At 33.1% G+C, this 19,382-nt stretch overlaps 1 protein-coding gene across 1 annotated transcript in view; it reads left to right on the top strand.

Annotated features, from left to right (window-relative positions):
- CCDC150 (coiled-coil domain containing 150) overlaps nucleotides 1-19,382 on the top strand; it is a 107,088-nt gene that overhangs the window by 27,714 nt on the left and 59,992 nt on the right. The window contains exons 11-15 of the mRNA XM_074302807.1: nucleotides 2,100-2,224; nucleotides 2,465-2,642; nucleotides 3,739-3,807; nucleotides 5,107-5,220; nucleotides 10,481-10,564. Coding sequence (XP_074158908.1) covers nucleotides 2,100-2,224; nucleotides 2,465-2,642; nucleotides 3,739-3,807; nucleotides 5,107-5,220; nucleotides 10,481-10,564 — 570 coding nt within the window. The remainder of the gene's footprint in view (nucleotides 1-2,099; nucleotides 2,225-2,464; nucleotides 2,643-3,738; nucleotides 3,808-5,106; nucleotides 5,221-10,480; nucleotides 10,565-19,382) is intronic.

Below are 19,382 nucleotides of genomic sequence, written 5' to 3'. Positions count from 1 at the left end.
TCCTATAAATTAGGGTCAGTTCTCTATATATTTTGGAAATGAGACCTTTGTCAGAACCTTTCCTTTTAAAAATATTTTCCCAATTTGTTACTTCCCTTCTAATCTTGTTTGCATTAGTATTGTTTGCATCTCTAGATCTTTTTGGATCTTGTCTATCCTTTCATATGTTATCTAATCCTTCTAGCTTAATATCATATGAAAATTTAATAGGCATGCCATTTTTGCCTTTATCCAAAATACTCACAAAAATGTTCAACAACAACAGAGGAGATTCAGAAGTATGAAGGCTTGACGTACCTTCTACTAGAGATCTTCTGAAAAATTGTAATTGAACAATTCACAGGATTTTTTGTCATTCAAAATGTTCTAAATGCATCTAATTGTTTTATCTTATAGCTTTTATCTATTTTTTCCATAAGCAAGCTTTAGTAAAGTCTAAGTAAGCTTGTGCATGCGTGTGTGTGTGTGTGTGTGTGTGTGTGTGTGTGTGTGTGTGTGTATGGAAGCCCAACCAAAATATGGTTATTCTGACATGAACTATTCTTTGCTGAAGCCAGGCAGGCTTTTAATATACTCTTCCTTTAAAAGATGATCACCTGGTAAGTAAAATGAGCAGAACCAGGAAATCATTATACACTTCAACAACAATATTATATGAGAATCAGTTCTTATGGAAGTGGCTATCTTTGGCAATGAGAGGATCCAATTCAATTCCAATTGATCAGAACCAGTTATACCCAGCGAAAAAATACTGAGAAATGAGTGTGGACCATAACATAGCATTTACACTCTTTCTGTTGTTGTTTGCTTGCATTTTTGTTTTTCTTCCTAGGTTATTTTTACCTTTCTAAATCCTATTGTTCTTGTGCAACAAGAGAACTGTATAAATATGTACAGACATATTGTATTTAAGATATTGTTTAACGTGTTTAACATGTATGAGACTGCCTGCCATCTAGGGGAAGGGGTGGAGAGAAGGAAGGGAAAAGTTGGAACAGAAGTGTTTGCAAGGGTCAATGTTGAAAATTACCCATGCATATGTTCTGTCAATAAAAAGCTATAATAAAAAAAAGATGATCACCATCCTTTTAATGTTCATTCTAGAAATTTTTAAGCAATACAAGTTAATTTCATTGCTTATAGTTTTAGTTTATCAGTTTCCTCATTTTGAAAATTAGGATATTTCTTTTGGAAACAATATGGTTGGTTTGTTTTTAAATGTATATAAAGCAAAGATAGATCTATTTATTTCATTGGTATAAGGAACTTTCAAGTGAGTGAACTCCTTCTGCCAAAGCAGATTTCTCTATAACTTAAAGCCTTAGAGAGTTTCCTAGAGCAGTGGTGTCAAACTCAAATAGAAAAAGGGCCACAAAACCAGAAGGTTACATATTAACTCAAAAAACAACATAACATCATATTGTATTTTTATTTTATTAAGTATTTACCAATTATATTTTATTCTGATTTGGGCAGTAGTGGAGAATGTCATGGGCCTGCTGACTTTGTGTTTGATACTTCTGGCTTATAGCACTAAACTCAAATGGCTTGTCCTATCACTTAGCTAGTAATATATCAGAAGCATGGCTGAACCTAGATATTACTGGTTTTAAAGTTCGTAATCCTTATTTTACCATGTTGCCTCTTAATACATAAAGCAAATACCTTTGAATTTACAAACAACAACAATTTAAAGCTTGGGGCTATTTTACAAAAGTCAGTTTTGAGGTCAAGGGGCCTAAGATTAAATACTGCTGCTCTTTTCTTTTGTAGCTATTTATGATCATCATATGAGACATTATTGAATACTATGCTTTTCAAAATAGATTTAGAAATTGAGCCATGATGGTAAGGAGGAAAAAAAAAACATTATGTAAAGAAAAATTCAAGCAGCACACTGGGGGGACATAAAACTCTAGGAGGGGAATAAGCCATGAAACTGAAATGATATTCTACAAAACAATATTCTACTTACATTCATTTTTCTACCAGCTCTTCTCTAAAAGTTCAGATTATTTTAATTATGTTTATTGGGTTCCTATTAATTAATCCTTCTTTAATTATCCAAGTTACTGTCATGTTTAACTTTTTCTTCCTAGGCAGAGCAAGAAAAAATGACTCAAAATTTGCAGGAACAAGATTTAATGCTGGATGCTACCAAGGCTAGTATTGTGAAAGAATTACAAAATGTTCAGAATGAAAGAACCCAACTTCAGAAATACCTGTGAGTTAGTTTCACCTTTTTTTTTTTTTTGGCTTTCTATTTTTCTTGAAGATACTGTTCTGTTCAACCATATTTCATTCTAACAAATATAGAAAAAGATGGTACCAATTATTGTCATTGTAATATTTTCATCATTTTTCTTCAGGAATGAACATGTTAAAAAATAACTTATATTTAACATTTCTTTTAAAGCAGAAATCTTACCAGCTTGTTCCATGTTAACTTGTTATATCCCTGCAGTAATGCCTTATACCTTGAACACAGCAAATGTAGCCAAAAAGCAAAGGAAGTGGAAAAGAGAACAGCAATGCAAAAAGAACTACAAGAGTGTACTATTGTTAGATTGCGAAGTGAACTGGAAGTAGCACTAAAAGAAAGAAAATCTCTATTGGAGGGAAGAGAGAATCTACACAAGGAGGTAGAATCAGACATATTTTCTAGTGGTGTCATTCTTGTTTTAAAATTACATTAAAAAAGTAAAAGTTACTAAATAAGTTTGACTGGTTAATTGTATTAATTGTATTTTTTTTAGCAAAATAAATTTAAAGAAATTTGAATTTTATATATTTTTGCAGATATCCATTTATTCTATTTGTGTTACCTATACTTAGAAAATACCTCAGTATAAAATGTGTGTTGATCAGATGCAAAACAATCAATGCAAACAGTGGTTCATAATTTTATATTGTATGTTTATATTGTTAGTTAAAACTGCTGGTTTAAAAAAGTGATTATTCCTAAAGTGAGTAAGGCAGTAGGGAATTAAAGGGGAACTGCTATATCTTCCAAATTAGTTAAGTCAATAGTAAATATTTATTTGCACCTATGTGCCACTTATACAAAGTGCTAGTTCTACAAATATAAAAAAATGGACACTATCCTTAAAGGAGTTTACAATCTAATGAGGGAAGAAAAGACTGAAAAAATCAGGAAAAGTGCGATAAAGAAGCAAGGTACCTTGTAGAGGTGTTAGATGGAGAAGTCCCAGAGTAGTGTAGCTATTTGAGAAATAGCTCCTCAAAAGAAGTTTTTGAAGCTCAATATTCCATCCTCCAATCATAGGGATAAAGGGTAGTGACAATTAACTTGTATTGCTTAAAAATTTCTAGAATGAACATTAAAAGGATGGTGATCATCTTTTTTTTTATTATAGCTTTTTATTGACAGAACATATGCATGGGTAATTTTCAACATTGACCCCTGCAAACACTTCTGTTCCAACTTTTCCCTTCCTTCTCTCCACCCCTTCCCCTAGATGGCAGATGATGAGGTTTTCCCAAAATAATCTTCCTAAGGTATGGTGGAGAAGTCAGAGAAGTTAGGAAGAAACCCATAGAATCTGATACACATATATTTATTTCTAATTTCAGGGTTGGTTTGTAAAACCTGCTCTGTCTCATAAATTCCCTTCTTGACTTTTTCTGAGAGGATGCTATAATTTGACATGTAGTTTGTTTCTAGTATCTTGTCAGTGGCTTTCAAAATCATCAATTTCTTCTATTTTTATTGGACAGTTAAAGAAAACAGAGAGTGACATAATACAAGAAAAAAGCAAATTTGAAATGGAATTAAAGAAAAATAAGGTATCATTGATCCTTATTCTTTATCAGTGATTGTGATTTTCCTACATGTTGATTAAAGAGATGTGACAATAAGAGCTGGAGAAGACCATAGAGCAGTATAGATGTAGTGTATGAAAAAACTTCAGAATCCAAATTCTCCAACCCCGTCATTTTATAGATGGGGAAACTGAGGTTCAGAGGTAAAATTATTTGCCTTAGGTAATGGAAATTAATGGAAACATAAGATTTGCTTCAGACACTAAAGATATATGTATATGTTATCAGAGCACAAGGTCTAATCATTGCTTCTGAATCAAGTATGGAGAATTTACCAACTATTCTGTTCCTTCTACCAAAATGGAGTTATATATTTTTCTATCTGTACATTTTGCACCTGTCATTTATCTATAAACATACCTTTTTCTGTGTCTTACATTGAGCAACTTTCTCACTCTCTCTTTCTTTCTCTCTCTCTCTCTCTCTCTCTCTCTCTCTCTCTCTCTCTCTCTCTCTCTCTCTCTCTTTCTCTCTCTCTCTATGTGTGTGTGTGTGTGTGTGTGTGTGTGTGTGTGTGTGTGTGTGTGTCTCTCTCTCTCTCTCTCTCTTAAATGTAACTGGCTTCCAAATTTATGAATGGAGATAAAATCAGCTATCTCTGAATTCCTATCTGACTTTTATCATAGGATTATCCACTCACAAAACTTCTTTCCCTTTTCCTTTTCCTAGAGGACTGGCCTATATGACAAATAATATTTTTAATGCAAAAAAGGAAGGAAAAATCTGCAAAAGCTGATCTAAAAGATAAAACTAGGCCAATAAAGATCAACTATTGAAGATATCATCTGGCTTCTCCCAGTTTGCCATCTGGAATGCTGCCCTGTGAGATAATGCAGCCAAAGGAGGGCACAAGTGAATTGCTGTTCTTCTGTTCATAGTTTCCTATATTGGCCTTGTCTATGAATATTGATAGACTATATTCTAACCCAGAGCCATATTGTTTTCATGCCATTCATGAGGTTCTGTCCTTAATTTACCAAGATAAATGAATTCTGACAAGTTATATTCTATTATTCTATTACATTTTGTAATTTGGACATATGCTATGATTATATTTAAATTTAACTTGAACAAATATATGTACATTCTATTTTTAAAACATTCTGTTGTATATTCCCAGATGGGCAGTCCAGACCTTCAGTATTAGGAATAAGTGATCAAATACATTAAGTGACTTCCATTTTCACTAAGACTTGGAATCAGAAAAAGAAGTTAGTGTTCTTAGCTTTGAAATAACTACTTTTTTTCCTTTTTGTTTTTAAGCATGAAATGAGTGCCTTAACCAGCACCCTACAGGCTCTTGAGAAAGAGAATGGGAAATTGATGAATTGGAAGACAGCAATGGAACACCAAAAAGTAATTTCTGAAAACCATGAAGTAGGTATTAAAAGACCAGTCTAATCTAGTAATTACTGGACACATTTTATGAAGTGGATTTTTTTCCTACTTTTCCTGAAAGTCAGTAAGAAAGCCAAATATTATAGAGGTCCCTTGCAATATAAAAATATAAATAAGTTAATATTTAGGTTAATTCTAAAGTCAGCTGTCAATTATCTGAATCAGTGGAAGAAAGTAATGATAATAGATAATTCATAATCTGGAAAAAAACAAAAATTATTTCTATTGTATTTACTTGGGCATTTCTCCATTTCCTATCTCCATTTTTCCACAGTTTTGAATGAAGTTTGTTTTTATTTTTACAATTTTCCCTCATCTAAATATTAGAAGCAAAAGTCTACAGAAGTTTGATAAGAAGAGTTAAACTTTATTAATTGGCCCCCCCCAAAAAAGAAGACACTTCTACCCAATTCTTTTGAAGATATGAGAAATTGATTATGTTTTCAGATTTCTCTGTGTGTTTAGCTTTTGCTGAATTTTCCCTCTTTTTTTACATTAAAACTATTGTCATAAAGACCAGATTTCTGGGAAAAGGAAGAGGGAAAGATACCAGTAGAAGTTTTGGCAGGAGGAAAACAAGTATATCAATTAAAAATTTATAAAATATCTTTTAGCATAAAATAAACAGAGTAAATCCCCTCCACTTAAACTCATTTGTGATATATGCTTAAGTTCCCTCAAATACTAAGTTTGAAGTATACTATTCTAAGGCCGCTAAAGTAGTATTTTTTTATGTGACTAGTTCAGTATCTGAAAATATTTTCATTTTTATAGTAAAAGCAATTTTTAAAAATAATTCTATGGATTTTTGTAAAGCAGATAAGCTCTTTCAAACCTTGACACAACATTCTTTTGACTACAGAAATAAGGAATCTTTAGATATGAACTGATCTACATGCTCAAAGAAATGGAACAAAGATAGGTAGTAGCCAGTTGAGACCCAAGATCAATGGGGAGATAATAAGAGTAATTCATTGCATTTGACTTCAGTTTATTTGGCCCAGAGGATTTAAATCCTTGGGTTCAAAAAGATCTGGCAGATATAATTATTGAGCAACTATATCTTTGAAAAACTGTGGAGAATATTAAAGGTACTTCCAGATTGTTGTTTGTCCTTCGTTCTTGAAGAGGGCCATGACATTAGAGAGTGACATGGGAGTGAGATGATTTAAATGAGGGAGGGCTGTGCAGGGTCACCTGTCTCACTTATTCCTCCATAGCCATCTGGGTCTAGTGGCCAGATATGGATCAGGACAACAAGAGATGACCCTGGATGACTTCAAGATTAGAAGCAAATGTCCAAATTTTCAAATTCAATCTATAAATTATAGACCAATATGCTTGACTTTTTCTCTTCCTAACAAAATTATAGAGTGTGTTCTCAAAGGTTTAGAAAAAGATTCATTGATGCCAAAGAGTCATCATGTTCAAGCAAAACAGGTCATGACAAATTGGCCTTTATTTTTAAAAAATTTTTTTGATTCCTTGGTTTGTTTTATTCCTTGTTCACAGATGATATTTACCAACAAACTTTTAGCCATTGTTTCTCTTGTCTACTTTTATGTTTAAATTGCTAAGCATATGTTCATTTAATTTGGAACATATACTATGCACTTAGTGATTATTTGCTTACATTGGTTGTGAATAATGCAAGGTTAGATCTCCAAGCATTCTATGGAATTATGTTTCATATTGAAGTTGTTGTATAATTTTTTTTATTTATGGTTTTTATTTACCAGATAAATGCATGGGTAATTTTACAGCATTGACAATTGCCATACCTTTTGTTCCAATTTTCCTCTTCTTCCCCCCCAGATGGCAGGTCGAACAATACATGTTAAATATGTTAGAGTATAAATTAAATACAATATATGTATACATGACCAAACAGTTGTTTTGCTGTACAAAAAGAATCGGACTTTGAAATAGTGTACAATTAGCCTGTGAAGGAAATCAAAAATGCATTAGCCTTTCTTTTTCTTTTTTTTTTTTTTTTTTTTTTCCCCTGAAGCTGGGGTTAAGTGATTTGTCCAGGGTCACACAGCTAGGAAGTGTGAAGTGTCTGAGACCAGATTTGAACTCTGGTCCTCATGAATTCAAGGCCGGTGCTCTATCCATTTCACCACCTAGCTGCCCCAGCCTTTATTTTTCTAACAAATTTACCATATTTCTAGGTCAGGAAATATTGTATATTTTTTGTTGTTCAGTTGTGTCTTTGCCAAGAAAACCCTAAATGGTGTCAGAAGAGTCAGATCCCGAATTAAAACTGAACTGAGAGCTTAGCCAGTGAAAATGCAGGAAATCAGGAAATAAGGTTTCTTGTGCAAGAAACAGCAAGGCCATTGTCACTGTCAGAGTCTGTTGTATTTGTAGTGCATCTATCTTCTAGCCTGACAAAAAACTTTTATTATTTTTAAATCTGGAAATTTGTGTCATTACATAAAATGATATAGAAAATGAAGAAAGAAGAGACTAAGGAATTATATACCTAGTGACCACAGCAGTGTAAGAAAAAAAAAAGGAAATTAAAAGTCAACAAAACTCAAGTCAAATGCAACAGACAACACTGATATTTAAGTATTAAAGCTAAAGCTTTTTATTATCAGTTGATAAACTACTAAAGTAGGTCAAAGTATTATAGACTAGAAGGCTATCTAGAAGGGACTTTAAAGACCCTTCATTTATAACCCCTTCATTTTACAGAGCCAGAAAAGTAAGTCCAGAGAGGTAATCTGACCAAAATAATGGAATAGAAAATCAGAACAAGTATTAAATGCAATAAGGTCCTCTTAACCATAAAACCAGTTTCCATTTCTTTGTACTACAGTTTCTCCTATGTGGAAAAACTGACATACATTCTTAATAGCATTCATTTTATCATGTAGTTTTGCTTTACTTATTTTATAGAGTATGGCAAATGTTTTAGAGTGGTATCTGTGATGTCAAAAATGTGTTGTTAATTTTAAAATAAGCATATTTACATTCCATAATATCCTAGTAGTTTAGTACCCCAAACCAGTGTCCTATCTAGGATATTCTGAGGAAGCTGTACAAGTCTGACTTTTAGTTTCTGTCATAACTTTTTAAAAAACTTTTTTTACAGGTTTTTATTTACAAGATATATGCATGGGTAATTTTTCAGCATTGATCTTTGGAAAACTTTCTGTTCCAACTTTTCCTCTCCTTCCTCCCATCCCCCTCCCCTAGATGGCAGATAGACCAATAAATGTTAAATATGTTAAGGTATATGTTAAATATGATATATGTATACATATCATATAGTTATTTTGCTGCACAAGAAAAATCAGACTTAGAAATAAGGTGAAAATCTGAGGAAGGAAATCAAAAATGCAAGCAGACAAAAACAGAAGGAGTAGAAATGCTATGTAGTGATTCACACTCATTTCCCAGAGTTCTTTCACTAGGTGTAGTTGCTTCTATTCATTATTGAACAAATGGAACTGATTTGGTAAATCTCATTGTTGAAGAGAGCCACATCCATCAGAATTGATTATCATGTAGTATTGTTGTTGAAGTATATAATTATCTCCTTCAGTCAGAATTAGTTCCTGTTAAGTCTCTTCAGGCCTTTCTGAAATCATCCTGTTGGTCACTTCTTATAGAACAATAATATTCCATAACATTCATATACCACAATTTATTCAGCCATTCTCCAATTGATGGGCATCCATTCAATTTCCAGTTTCTTGCCACTACAAAGAGGGCTGCCATAAATATTCTTGTACATACAGGTCCCTTTCCCTTCTTTAAGATCTCTTTGGGATATAAGCCTAGTAGTAACACTGCTGGGTCAAAGGGTATGTACAGTTTGATAGCTTTTTGAGCATAGTTCCAAATTGTTCTCCAGAATGGCTGGATGTGTTCACAATTCCACCAACAATGCATCAGTGTCCCAGTTTTCCCACATCCCCTCCAATATTTGTCATTATCTTTTCCTGTCATCTTAGCCAATCTAAGAGGTGTGTAGTGGTATCTCAGAGTTGTCTTAATTTGCATTTCTCTGATTAATAATGATTTGGAGCATCTTTTCATGTGGCTAGAAATAGTTTCCACTTCTTCATCCAAAAATTGTCTGTTCATATCCTTTGTAATAACTTCTTAAATGATTTCTTTAATTGAAATATCTCTGGCATCAGTGTAAGCTGGCATTGACATATGTCCCTGTAACCTCAGAATTACAGTATAGCATTGTTTTATGATGCTTTGTGAATTATATGCAAATACCATTTCCAATACTAATAAAAACCAATGAACAAACCTCTGAGTTTGGTGTCTACCAAGAAGATAAAATTGATGTATCCAGAGAACAATATATTTATGAGTCTCAGGACTACCTCCTCTAATAGCCTTTTTGGAAACAAAGTAGCTTTTTGGAACTACTCCCCGTAGACAATAGTTTAAGGAAAACGAAGAGACAACAGTGAACAATTTAGCCACCTTTTGATTTTATCACTAAGGGATGATAGAGATTTCTCTTATTTTGCATGTGGGGTCTCTTTTTGTATTCTTTAAACCCTAGCTTCTTAAACTATGATTCATGACCCCATTCATAACTGAATGGGGAAATTGTAAAATTATGATTTATTATAAGTAAATGTTTGATTTGTACACCTATTTTATATACCTTTATTCCTGGAGTTACATTAAAAATTTCTCAGGTGAAAAGGGAAAAAAATTTTAAGAAATCTTGCTTTTAACTAAATTTAATATTTAGTTTCAACTTTTTAGCCTTAGATATACATGTTTTGTAATCCCAAAGATACTGAGGCAAAATAGAGATTAGAGAGTATTAAAGGAGAGATTTACTGGGACCAGATGGATCCATGGTTTGGTCCCAGGGCTGAATGAGACTAGCGTCTCCAAGAATCCAGCAAACAATGAGAGTTCTCAATGACCTATATACACATGGCTCAGACTCAGGGGGTAGACTGAAGCAGGGATGGAGTCAGGGTGCTGAGAGCGAGAATAGGACTCTTACAGGGTGGGGTGAGCCTCCAGAGATGGGGAGAGGCATCTTGATAAGACAGTATCTGACATTCCAATAGCTTGGGATGGGAAGAGGCATTCTGATATTCTAAAACATAAGATCTTTTATCCTTATCAAATATTATGATGGGGGGGGGGTTTTGCAGGACTGAGAAGCAGAGAAACTGAGTCAGGTCAGGATAATTAGACAAACTGAGAACTGTGGCATAACAGTCTTTGCTTATTTTACTAGCATACCCAGAAGCAGGTGGAAAAGGTCCTGGGAGAAATAACTGATAGCAAGAATAAACTGGCCTATGAGAAAGGAAAGCTCCAGGTACAAGATTTGTGTAACTTTGTTTTCAAAAATATTTTTTCTCTCTAAATAAGCTAATTAAATTCAGCTGTGAATGTTTGGGGTTTTTCAATAATTGTCCCAATTATTGTTCTTATCATTATTATCTTGTTTTTGCTTGGTTTTTTAAAATATTAATATATTTTACTAATAAGAAACAACCCTAGGAAGTGGGATTTAACATGAATGAAATAGATTTGGCATTCCTTTACTTATTCAACAAGCATTTATTACAGGTTTCTCACATACTGGATATTGTGTAGCTACTAAGGATACAAACAAAAGCAAAAACAACCTTACCCTTAAGAAATTACATTCAGTTGGTGTGTATAGTATATACATTCACATAGTTTCAGGGAAAAGGGACACCAACAACTGAAGGAATTAGGGAAAGCCTCTTGAAGAACAGGGAATTGTACTGAGTCTTGAAAGGAACCAATGATTCTAAGAGTCAAAGGTCAAGAAGAAGATCATTATGAAGGAAGGAATACCTTGTACAGGGAAACCTAGGTGGACTAATTTGAATGAAACAGAATATATGAAGAAGAGTAAAAGAAAAATTGGAGCCTTTAAAGGACTTCAAATGCCAGAGGCATTCCTAAAGAGAACTGAAAGAAAAAGCAGAAAAAAAGAAAACTGACACAGAACTGTAACTTAATATCAATTTGGCAGCTATACTGAAGATGTTTTAGAGTTAGACCAATTAAGTTATTATAAAAGTCTGAGTGAGATGATGAGGATCTAAAGTAGAGTGGTTGTGTATGTTGGAGGAGAGAGACTCAGTGTTAGAGATGTTAAAAAGGATTGATAAATCTTGAAAATTGATTGTATATGGGAACCTAGGATGAAAGAGAGTGAATAATCTAAGAACATCTAAGTTGTGAAGCTTAATGACTAAAAGGATAATGGAGTATTTAACAGAAATAGGCATGCCTTTCAAGAGGAAGAATGATATTTGCAAACATGCATTTTAAGATTTACAAATTGATTTCCTCATAACTACTCTTTACAGTTGATAGTTTTATAGTGTAAAGCTGGAGAAACTGAGGCAAGACAGATTAGGGTTTTTAATATTTTAATAGTGGAGAATTTGGACTAACTATAGTAGTCAGCTGGACTGGACTTTTGTCCCAAAGCACCTGTCAACCAAAAAGTAATTGCAGAGACTTTTTTTAGGGCTCCAGCTATCAGGAAAACAAAGGCAAATGGTGGGGCAGAGCACTGGGAAATTCGAGGAAAGGACCATAACTTTTTTAATTCTGATAGGCTGGGGGTCTGAAAGCAGAAGAAAGGAAGTCTGAGACCAGGAGATACCCAAGTATTTAAGATAAGTTATCTGTAGTTTTATGACTCTTTGGAATGTGAGAGTGTCCAGAGCTTCTGGGCCCTAATTTTCTCAGTCCTAATGGCCTAGAAGGGGAGGTAGAAGGGGAGGTAGCCTAGAAAGGAAACTGAGGCAGAACAATTCAGGGAAACTGAGATATTACAATTGTAAGGTATTACCTCACATCTTTAAGGTTGGCTAATATGACAGAAAAAGACAATGATAAATGTTGGAGGGAATGTGGGAAAATTGAGGTATTACTGTATTGTTGGTGGAATTGTGAACTGATTCAACCATTATGTAGAACAGTTTGGAACTATACCAAAAGCTATAAAACCATAAAAAAAAAAAAAAAAAAAAAAAAAAAAAATTGACCCAGCAATACTATTTTTAGGTCTGCATCCCCAATGAGATAAAAACAAACAAGAAAAGTATTTATATGTACAAAAATACCTATGACAACTCTTTTCTGGTGGCTAAAAATTGGAAATTAAAGAAGAGATCCATCAATTGGGGATTGACTGAACAAGTTATGGTATAGGATTGCAATAGAATATTATTGTGCCATAAGAATGAAGAGCAGGATGCTCTTCAAAAAAACCTGGAATGGGGCAGCTAGGTGGCGCAGTGGATAGAGCACCAGCCTTGAATTTAGGAGGACCCGAGTTCAAATTTGGTCTCACACACTTAACACTTCCTAGCTGTGTGACCCTGGGCAAGTCACTTAACCCCAGCCTAAAAAAAAAAAAAAAAAAAAAAAACCTGGAATGACTTACATGAACTATTGCAAAGTGAAATCAGAACATTATACACAGAATCATCAGTGTTATAGGATGATCAACTGTGAATGATTGTATATTCTCAGCATCACAATAACCCAAGACAACTCTGAAAAACTTATGATGAAAAATACTAATCATCCCCAGAAAAAGAACTGATGGAGTCTGAATATAGATCAAAGCATACTTTCTTTTGCTTTTACTATTTTTCTGGGTTTTTTTGGGGGGAATTTGGTCTGTTTTTTTCTTTTGCAATACAACCAATATGGAAATACATATTGCATGACTGCGTAGGTATAATTTTATATAATTGCTTGCGTTCTTAATGAGGAGGGCAGAGAGGAAGAGAATTTGGAACTCAAAATTTTAGAAAAGAATGTTAAAAATTGTTTTTGCATATAATTGAGAAAAATAAAATAGTATTTTTTAAATAAAAAAGTAAAGTAGATGGCTTTAAAGATAAGCTATTTTACAGCTAAGCTTTCTTATCCAGAATATAGATCTATTAACTTAGCCATTAATTAAATACATACCTATTATTAGCCAGATAGATTTGTAAAATAAAAATTTTGGAATATTTAAATAAGATAAGATAATCATGGGACAGCTAGGTGGCGCAGTGGATAGAGCACCAGCCCTAAATTCAGGAGGACCCAAGTTTAAATGTGATCTCAGACACTTAACACTTCCTAGCTGTATGACCCTGGGCAAGTCACTTAACCCCAGCCTCAGGAAAAAAAAAAGAGATTATTAGAATGTCAATAATTTTTTAATCTAATGACTTTACTAGTGTCAAGAAATGTGGACTGAGGATACTCAGAACTTTGGAAAACATCATAAAAGTATAACTGATCAATTGAAGGAAATGTTAAAGTAAAGTCCATATATAGAATCCTTAAAAATATTTATAAACTGAAGGATAATTTAATGGACTGTTTATCCAACTTCACATCATTACCCAGATAACTGACATTCCTAATCCATTTTGGTTTTCCTCTGTGGATTGTTAGGTAGAGCTCTTTTAGTAGCTGTAGAATAATTATGTGCTATGAATTACAGATCATCAGTAAACATCTTTCACTTCTGAATGAGGGAGTAGACATTTTGTTCAAAGCTTCCAAAACTCCCCAATTAGGAATTATATACATAGGATAAAGGAATTGGAACTTTCTCAGACTAAAATACTAAGAAGCCTAATAGGATAACCACTTGATGAATATAAGAGAAGGCTAATCCCCAGAAGGCTCACTCACAATGCCCTCTTTGGAAGTGTGCAGTCTAATCTGTCGCACCAACTTGTTCTTTATGATCCATTCAGCAAATCTCTTGCTGCTGTTACAATCTCTGTTAATAAAATCTACTCCTTCCTCATCCCACCATTCAATGATGATTGCTACTAGACTTCAACTCTGCCCATCCTTTTCTGGAAGACTGAGAGAAAGAGGAAGTGAGCTCTGCCTGGGACAGTAACTTCTTGGAGGATCATTCCACTGAAGAACTCAAGAATAGAGGAAACTCAGATAGGGTGAAAACATGTATGTGGGGCTGTACCTGGCCTGAAGCAATGGACTGGCAATCAGCACTGGGCAGTTTGGTGCTTCCTCAAAAATCAGGCAGGACCTAAGATTTTGTTTAAAAAAAAAATTTCCCTAACTTATTGTTCTAGCCACCAGAAGAATAAAAACTGTGGGGGGGGGGGGGGGGAAGGGGAAAGCTAACAAGAAACTGAAGTAGGGAGGAGAGTAAAGATTTTAATTAAATGCTTAGCTGAGAGAAAAAAGGAAGTCAGTAATTAGATAAAAGAGAAAAAGAATAAGTTAAAACTTTGAAACAAAGGGAAAAGAGGAGGTGAGGCTTGAGAGTGAGAGGAAGACTAGAGTTGCCTTAATTAGAAAAAAGTGTAGGAAATTTAAATCTAACTCATACCTTTATATATAAATAGATTACACAATCCATGAAATGAAAGTTTTGGATTGAAAAAGAAAACATCTATAATCCCTTACTTTCAGGAAATATACCCAAAAAAGTAAAGATATACACAGAATAAAAATGAGATGCTGGAACAAAATTTACATGCTTTAGGTGAATTCCAAAAAAAAAGTTGCAATCATGCCATCGGACAAAGCAAGAATAAAAATTCACAATATAAAGATAAGTAAATTACTTTATTCTGAAATGAACTACAGACAACAAATAAATATATAAAATTCATAGGCTCCAAATAACATAGCCTGTGAATTCATAAAGAAACAATTAATTACAAGATGGCATAGTAACATAGTATTAGCTTAGTATTTTAGTATTTGATATTTCTTTCAGATTTGAATAAATCTAGCACCTATAAAAGAAAAATACCCAGTTGAGCAAATAGCTGGAAAAGCTGGAATTCTTTAATTTTTGTATCACTAAAGAGGACTGCTAAAGAATATACATATTTAAACACCAAATGAAACTTAAAAAAAAAAAACTGATCATGTCTTACATCAGAGAGATATTGCTAGCAAATGTAAAAAAGCAGAAATAATAAATTATTGTTACAGACCATAACAATAAAAATTGTAATTGGAGCACAAACAAGAGACGTAGAGTCAAATGAAGACTTGACATTGAAACTCTAAATAATGAATGGTCAAAGAGTAATAACTAATAGTTATGAGGGAAAAAATGATAATGAAACAAAATAACAAAATTTCTGAAATGCGGCTAAAGCAATTCTTGGAAGGAAACTCAAATCCCTAATACATATAAACAAAATGAAAACAGTATTAAAACAGTTTACCAGATTTCTTTTATGAGAAAAATGTAGTACATATTAAAACAAGGAAAAACTAAGGTACAGAATGAGTATAGATAATTGTCATTAATGAATATCAATTCAAAACTTTTAAACATATCTAACCACAGAAATTCATCTCATAAATCATGATGAGCAAGTTAGATTTATATTAACAATATAAAAATGGTTCAACATTGGCAAAATAATTAACATAATCACATTTTTTAAAAAATCATTGAAAACCACATGATTATTTCAATAGAACAAAAAGCCTTTGACAAAGAACAATACTCACTTGTGCTAAAAAAAAAAAAAAAAAAAAAAAAAAACCTCAACTTCGGCATAGAGAGACCTTTCTTGATGTGATTCATAAAGTGTAAGAAATATTAAAAAGTATCTAAAACCAAAAGTAAGCACCTATGCAATGACAATATTGCTAGAAGCTTTCCCAATAAATGTAGGATAAAAGCAAGGATGCCCAATCTCCCTATTATTCAGCATAGCAAGCAATAGAAGAAGAGAGATAGTAAAAGTGGAAAGATAGGTAATGAGGAGATAAAACTATTACTGTTTGCTGATGACAAGATATCTTACATAGAAAATCCTTCAAGAAATAACTGGAAGAATTGTCAGTGTTCATGAATGGACTATGCAATAAAAATTACAATAATGCCAAAATTTATTTAGCAATTTTAATGCTATACCAATCAAGCTATGAAAGGAATATTTTACAAAATTAGATTTAAAAACTATCACTACTCATTTAGAGAAACAAAAGATCTAGAATAGCAAAGGGAATAATGAAAGGATGAAGAAGGAATAGCACTTTCAGATCTCAACCTGTGTTATAAAACCAGTAATCAAAGACATTTGCTTTTTCTCTTAAAAAAAAAAAAAAAAAAAAAAGACAATATTGCACATGTATAACCTGTATATGATTGCTAACTACCTCATTAAAGGGGGAAAGGATGAAGGGAGGAAGAGGAGGATTGGATTTAGAACACTTTTTTATAATGTAAAATGTTAAATTTTTTTAAAAAGTAAATCAATGGAACAAACTAGACAGAGAATTTAAAGCAATAGAATCCAGTAACCTAGTATTTGATAAACCTCAAAATAAAAATTAATTAGGAAAGAATTCCCTTTCTGATAAGAATGATTGAGAAAACTAGAAAGTAATCTGGCAGATAGTAGGCTTTCATTGTTGTAGATTATAGCATAACATTAATATTAAAGATTATATGTGATCTTAATATTAAAGATCATACTATACAAAATTGTAGCAGAAGCTTACCATATAGCTTTTACAGCTATGCATTTGATATATGTTCTTAAGATGCAATTACAAAAAATAAAATATTTTTGATTACATAAAATTGAAAGGCTTCTGCACAAAAATAATTTATTTATCTAGGGAAGTGGTAGAAGAAAAGGGCTTGTTATCCAAGATATGTTTACAACCAAATATGTATAGACCAAAAGCCATTCCCTGATCCATAAGTAGTCAAAATATATGAATAGAGAGTTTTCAAAAGAATTGTAAACTCAATAACCATATGAAAGAATGTTTCAAATCACTAATAAGATAAATATAAATCAAAATAACCTTAAGGTTGTGGTGCAGTGGATAGACACCAGCTCTGAAGTCAGGAGGACCTCAGTTCAAATCTGGTCTGTGTGACCCTGAGCAAATAACTTAACCCCTATTGTCTCAGCAAAAAAACAAACAAACAAAAAACCAACCTTGATGTGTCACCTGACAGCCATCAAATGGAGAAGGGGGAAATTATAAAAAATTGAATAACCAATTTTGGAAGGGTTGTAGAAAGGTGGGCACACTTCCTTGTTGGTGAAGCTATAAATCAATACGGCTATTTTGCAAAGCATTTGGGAATTATGCAAAGAGTGACTAAAATGTCCATACTCTTTGACCCAGAGATTCTATTTCCAGGTATGCAATCCCAAAGAAGTCATTGAAAGTGTTTTTTGTTCTTCTGAGATAAACTCAGTTTATCCTGCAAATAAGTTCTGTATCCATAATTGTTTCAGGCAGTGAACTACGAGCTCCTAAAGAGCAGAGACTTGTTTTTTGCCTTTATTTACATTCCCAGTACTTTGCACCATTTGAGGCATACAGATAAATCATGAACTGAGCACAGCATTGGTAGGAGTGTGGGCTGGATTACTTTTAGGAAATTACAAAGTTCTTTTAATGGCCCTAAGCTTTGGGGCCATCTAATAAATTCATATGACCTATCTAATCTAAAGTAATAGTTTACTTGCTGTGTGTCAGCAAGATATAGAATACAATTGCTTTTGAAAAATGTAATCTTTAATTACAAAACAGGAGAAGCTATATACATTAAAGATCTGCTTTGGAGGGAATTTTAAATTAACCAGTATAAATGGAGGGTAGCTCTCTATATTTGACAGATAGTTCCAGCCAGACTTACTTTCTTTTTTTTTTTTTTTTTCATTAATTACATAATTATAACATTTTTTTGACAATACATATGCATAGATAATTTTTTTTTTTTACATTATCATCCCTTGTACTCCTTTCTGTTCCGAATTTTCCCCCTCCTTCCCTCCACCCTCTCCCCTAGATGGCAGGCATTCCCATATATATTAAATATAGTATATCCTAGATACAATATATATGTGCAGAATCGAATTTTGTTGTTGTTATTGTTGCAAAGGAAGAATTGTATTTGGAAGGTAAAAATAATCGGGAAGAAAAACAAACAAATAAAAAAATGCTCACAGTTTACACTCATTTCCCAGTGTTCCTTTTCTGGGTGTAGCTGATTCTGTCCATCATTGATCAATTGGAATTGGATTAGCTCTTCTCTATGTTGAAGATATCCACTTCCATCAGAATACATCCTCATACTGTATCATTGTTGGAGTGTATAATGATCTCCTAGTTCTGCTCGTTTCACTCAGCATCAGTTGATGTAAGTCTCTCCAAGCCTCTCTGTATTCCTTCTGTTGGTCATTTCTTATAGAACAATAATATTCCATAACATTCATATACCATAATTTACCCAACCATTCTCCAATTGATGGACATCCATTCATTTTCCAGTTTCTAGCCACTATGAAAAGAGCTGCTACAAACATTTTGGCACATACAGGTCCCTTTCCCTTCTTTAGTATTTCCTTGGGATATAAGTCCAGTAATAGTATGGCTGGGTCAAAGGGTATGCACAGTTTGATAACTTTTTGGGCATAATTCCAGATTGCTCCAGAATGGTTGGATTCTTTCACAACTCCACCAACAATGCATCAGTGTCCCAGTTTTCCCACATCCCCTCCAACATTCATCATTATTTGTTCCTGTCATCTTAGCCAATCTGACAGGTGTGTAGTGGTATCTCAGAGTTGTATTAATTTGCATTTCTCTGATCAGTGATTTAGAACACTCTTTCATATGAGTGGAAATAATTTCAATTTCACCATCTGAAAATGTCTCTTCATATCCTTTGACCATTTATCAATTGGAGAATGGCTTGATTTCTTATAAATTAGAGTCAATTCTCTGTATATTTTGGAGATGAGGCCTTTATCAGAACCTTTAACTGTAAAAATGTTTTCCCAATTTGTTACTTCCCTTCTAATCTTGTTTGCATTAGTTTTGTTTGTGAAAAAACTTTTTAATTTGTTGTAATCAAAATTTTCTATTTTCTGATCAATAATGATCTCTAGTTCTCTTTTGGACACAAATTCCTTCCTCCTCCACAAGTCTGAGAGGTAAACTATCCTATGTTCCTCTAATTTATTTATGATCTCATTCTTTATGCCTAAATCTTGGACCCATTTTGATCTTATCTTAGTATGTGGTATTAAATGTGGGTCCATGCCTAGTTTCTGCCATACTAATTTCCAGTTTTCCCAGCAGTTTTTGTCAAATAATGAATT

The sequence above is a fragment of the Sminthopsis crassicaudata genome, chromosome 3 (assembly GCF_048593235.1).
Source record: "Sminthopsis crassicaudata isolate SCR6 chromosome 3, ASM4859323v1, whole genome shotgun sequence".
Lineage (NCBI taxonomy): Eukaryota > Metazoa > Chordata > Mammalia > Dasyuromorphia > Dasyuridae > Sminthopsis > Sminthopsis crassicaudata.
This window is presented reverse-complemented; position numbering and strand designations above follow the sequence as displayed.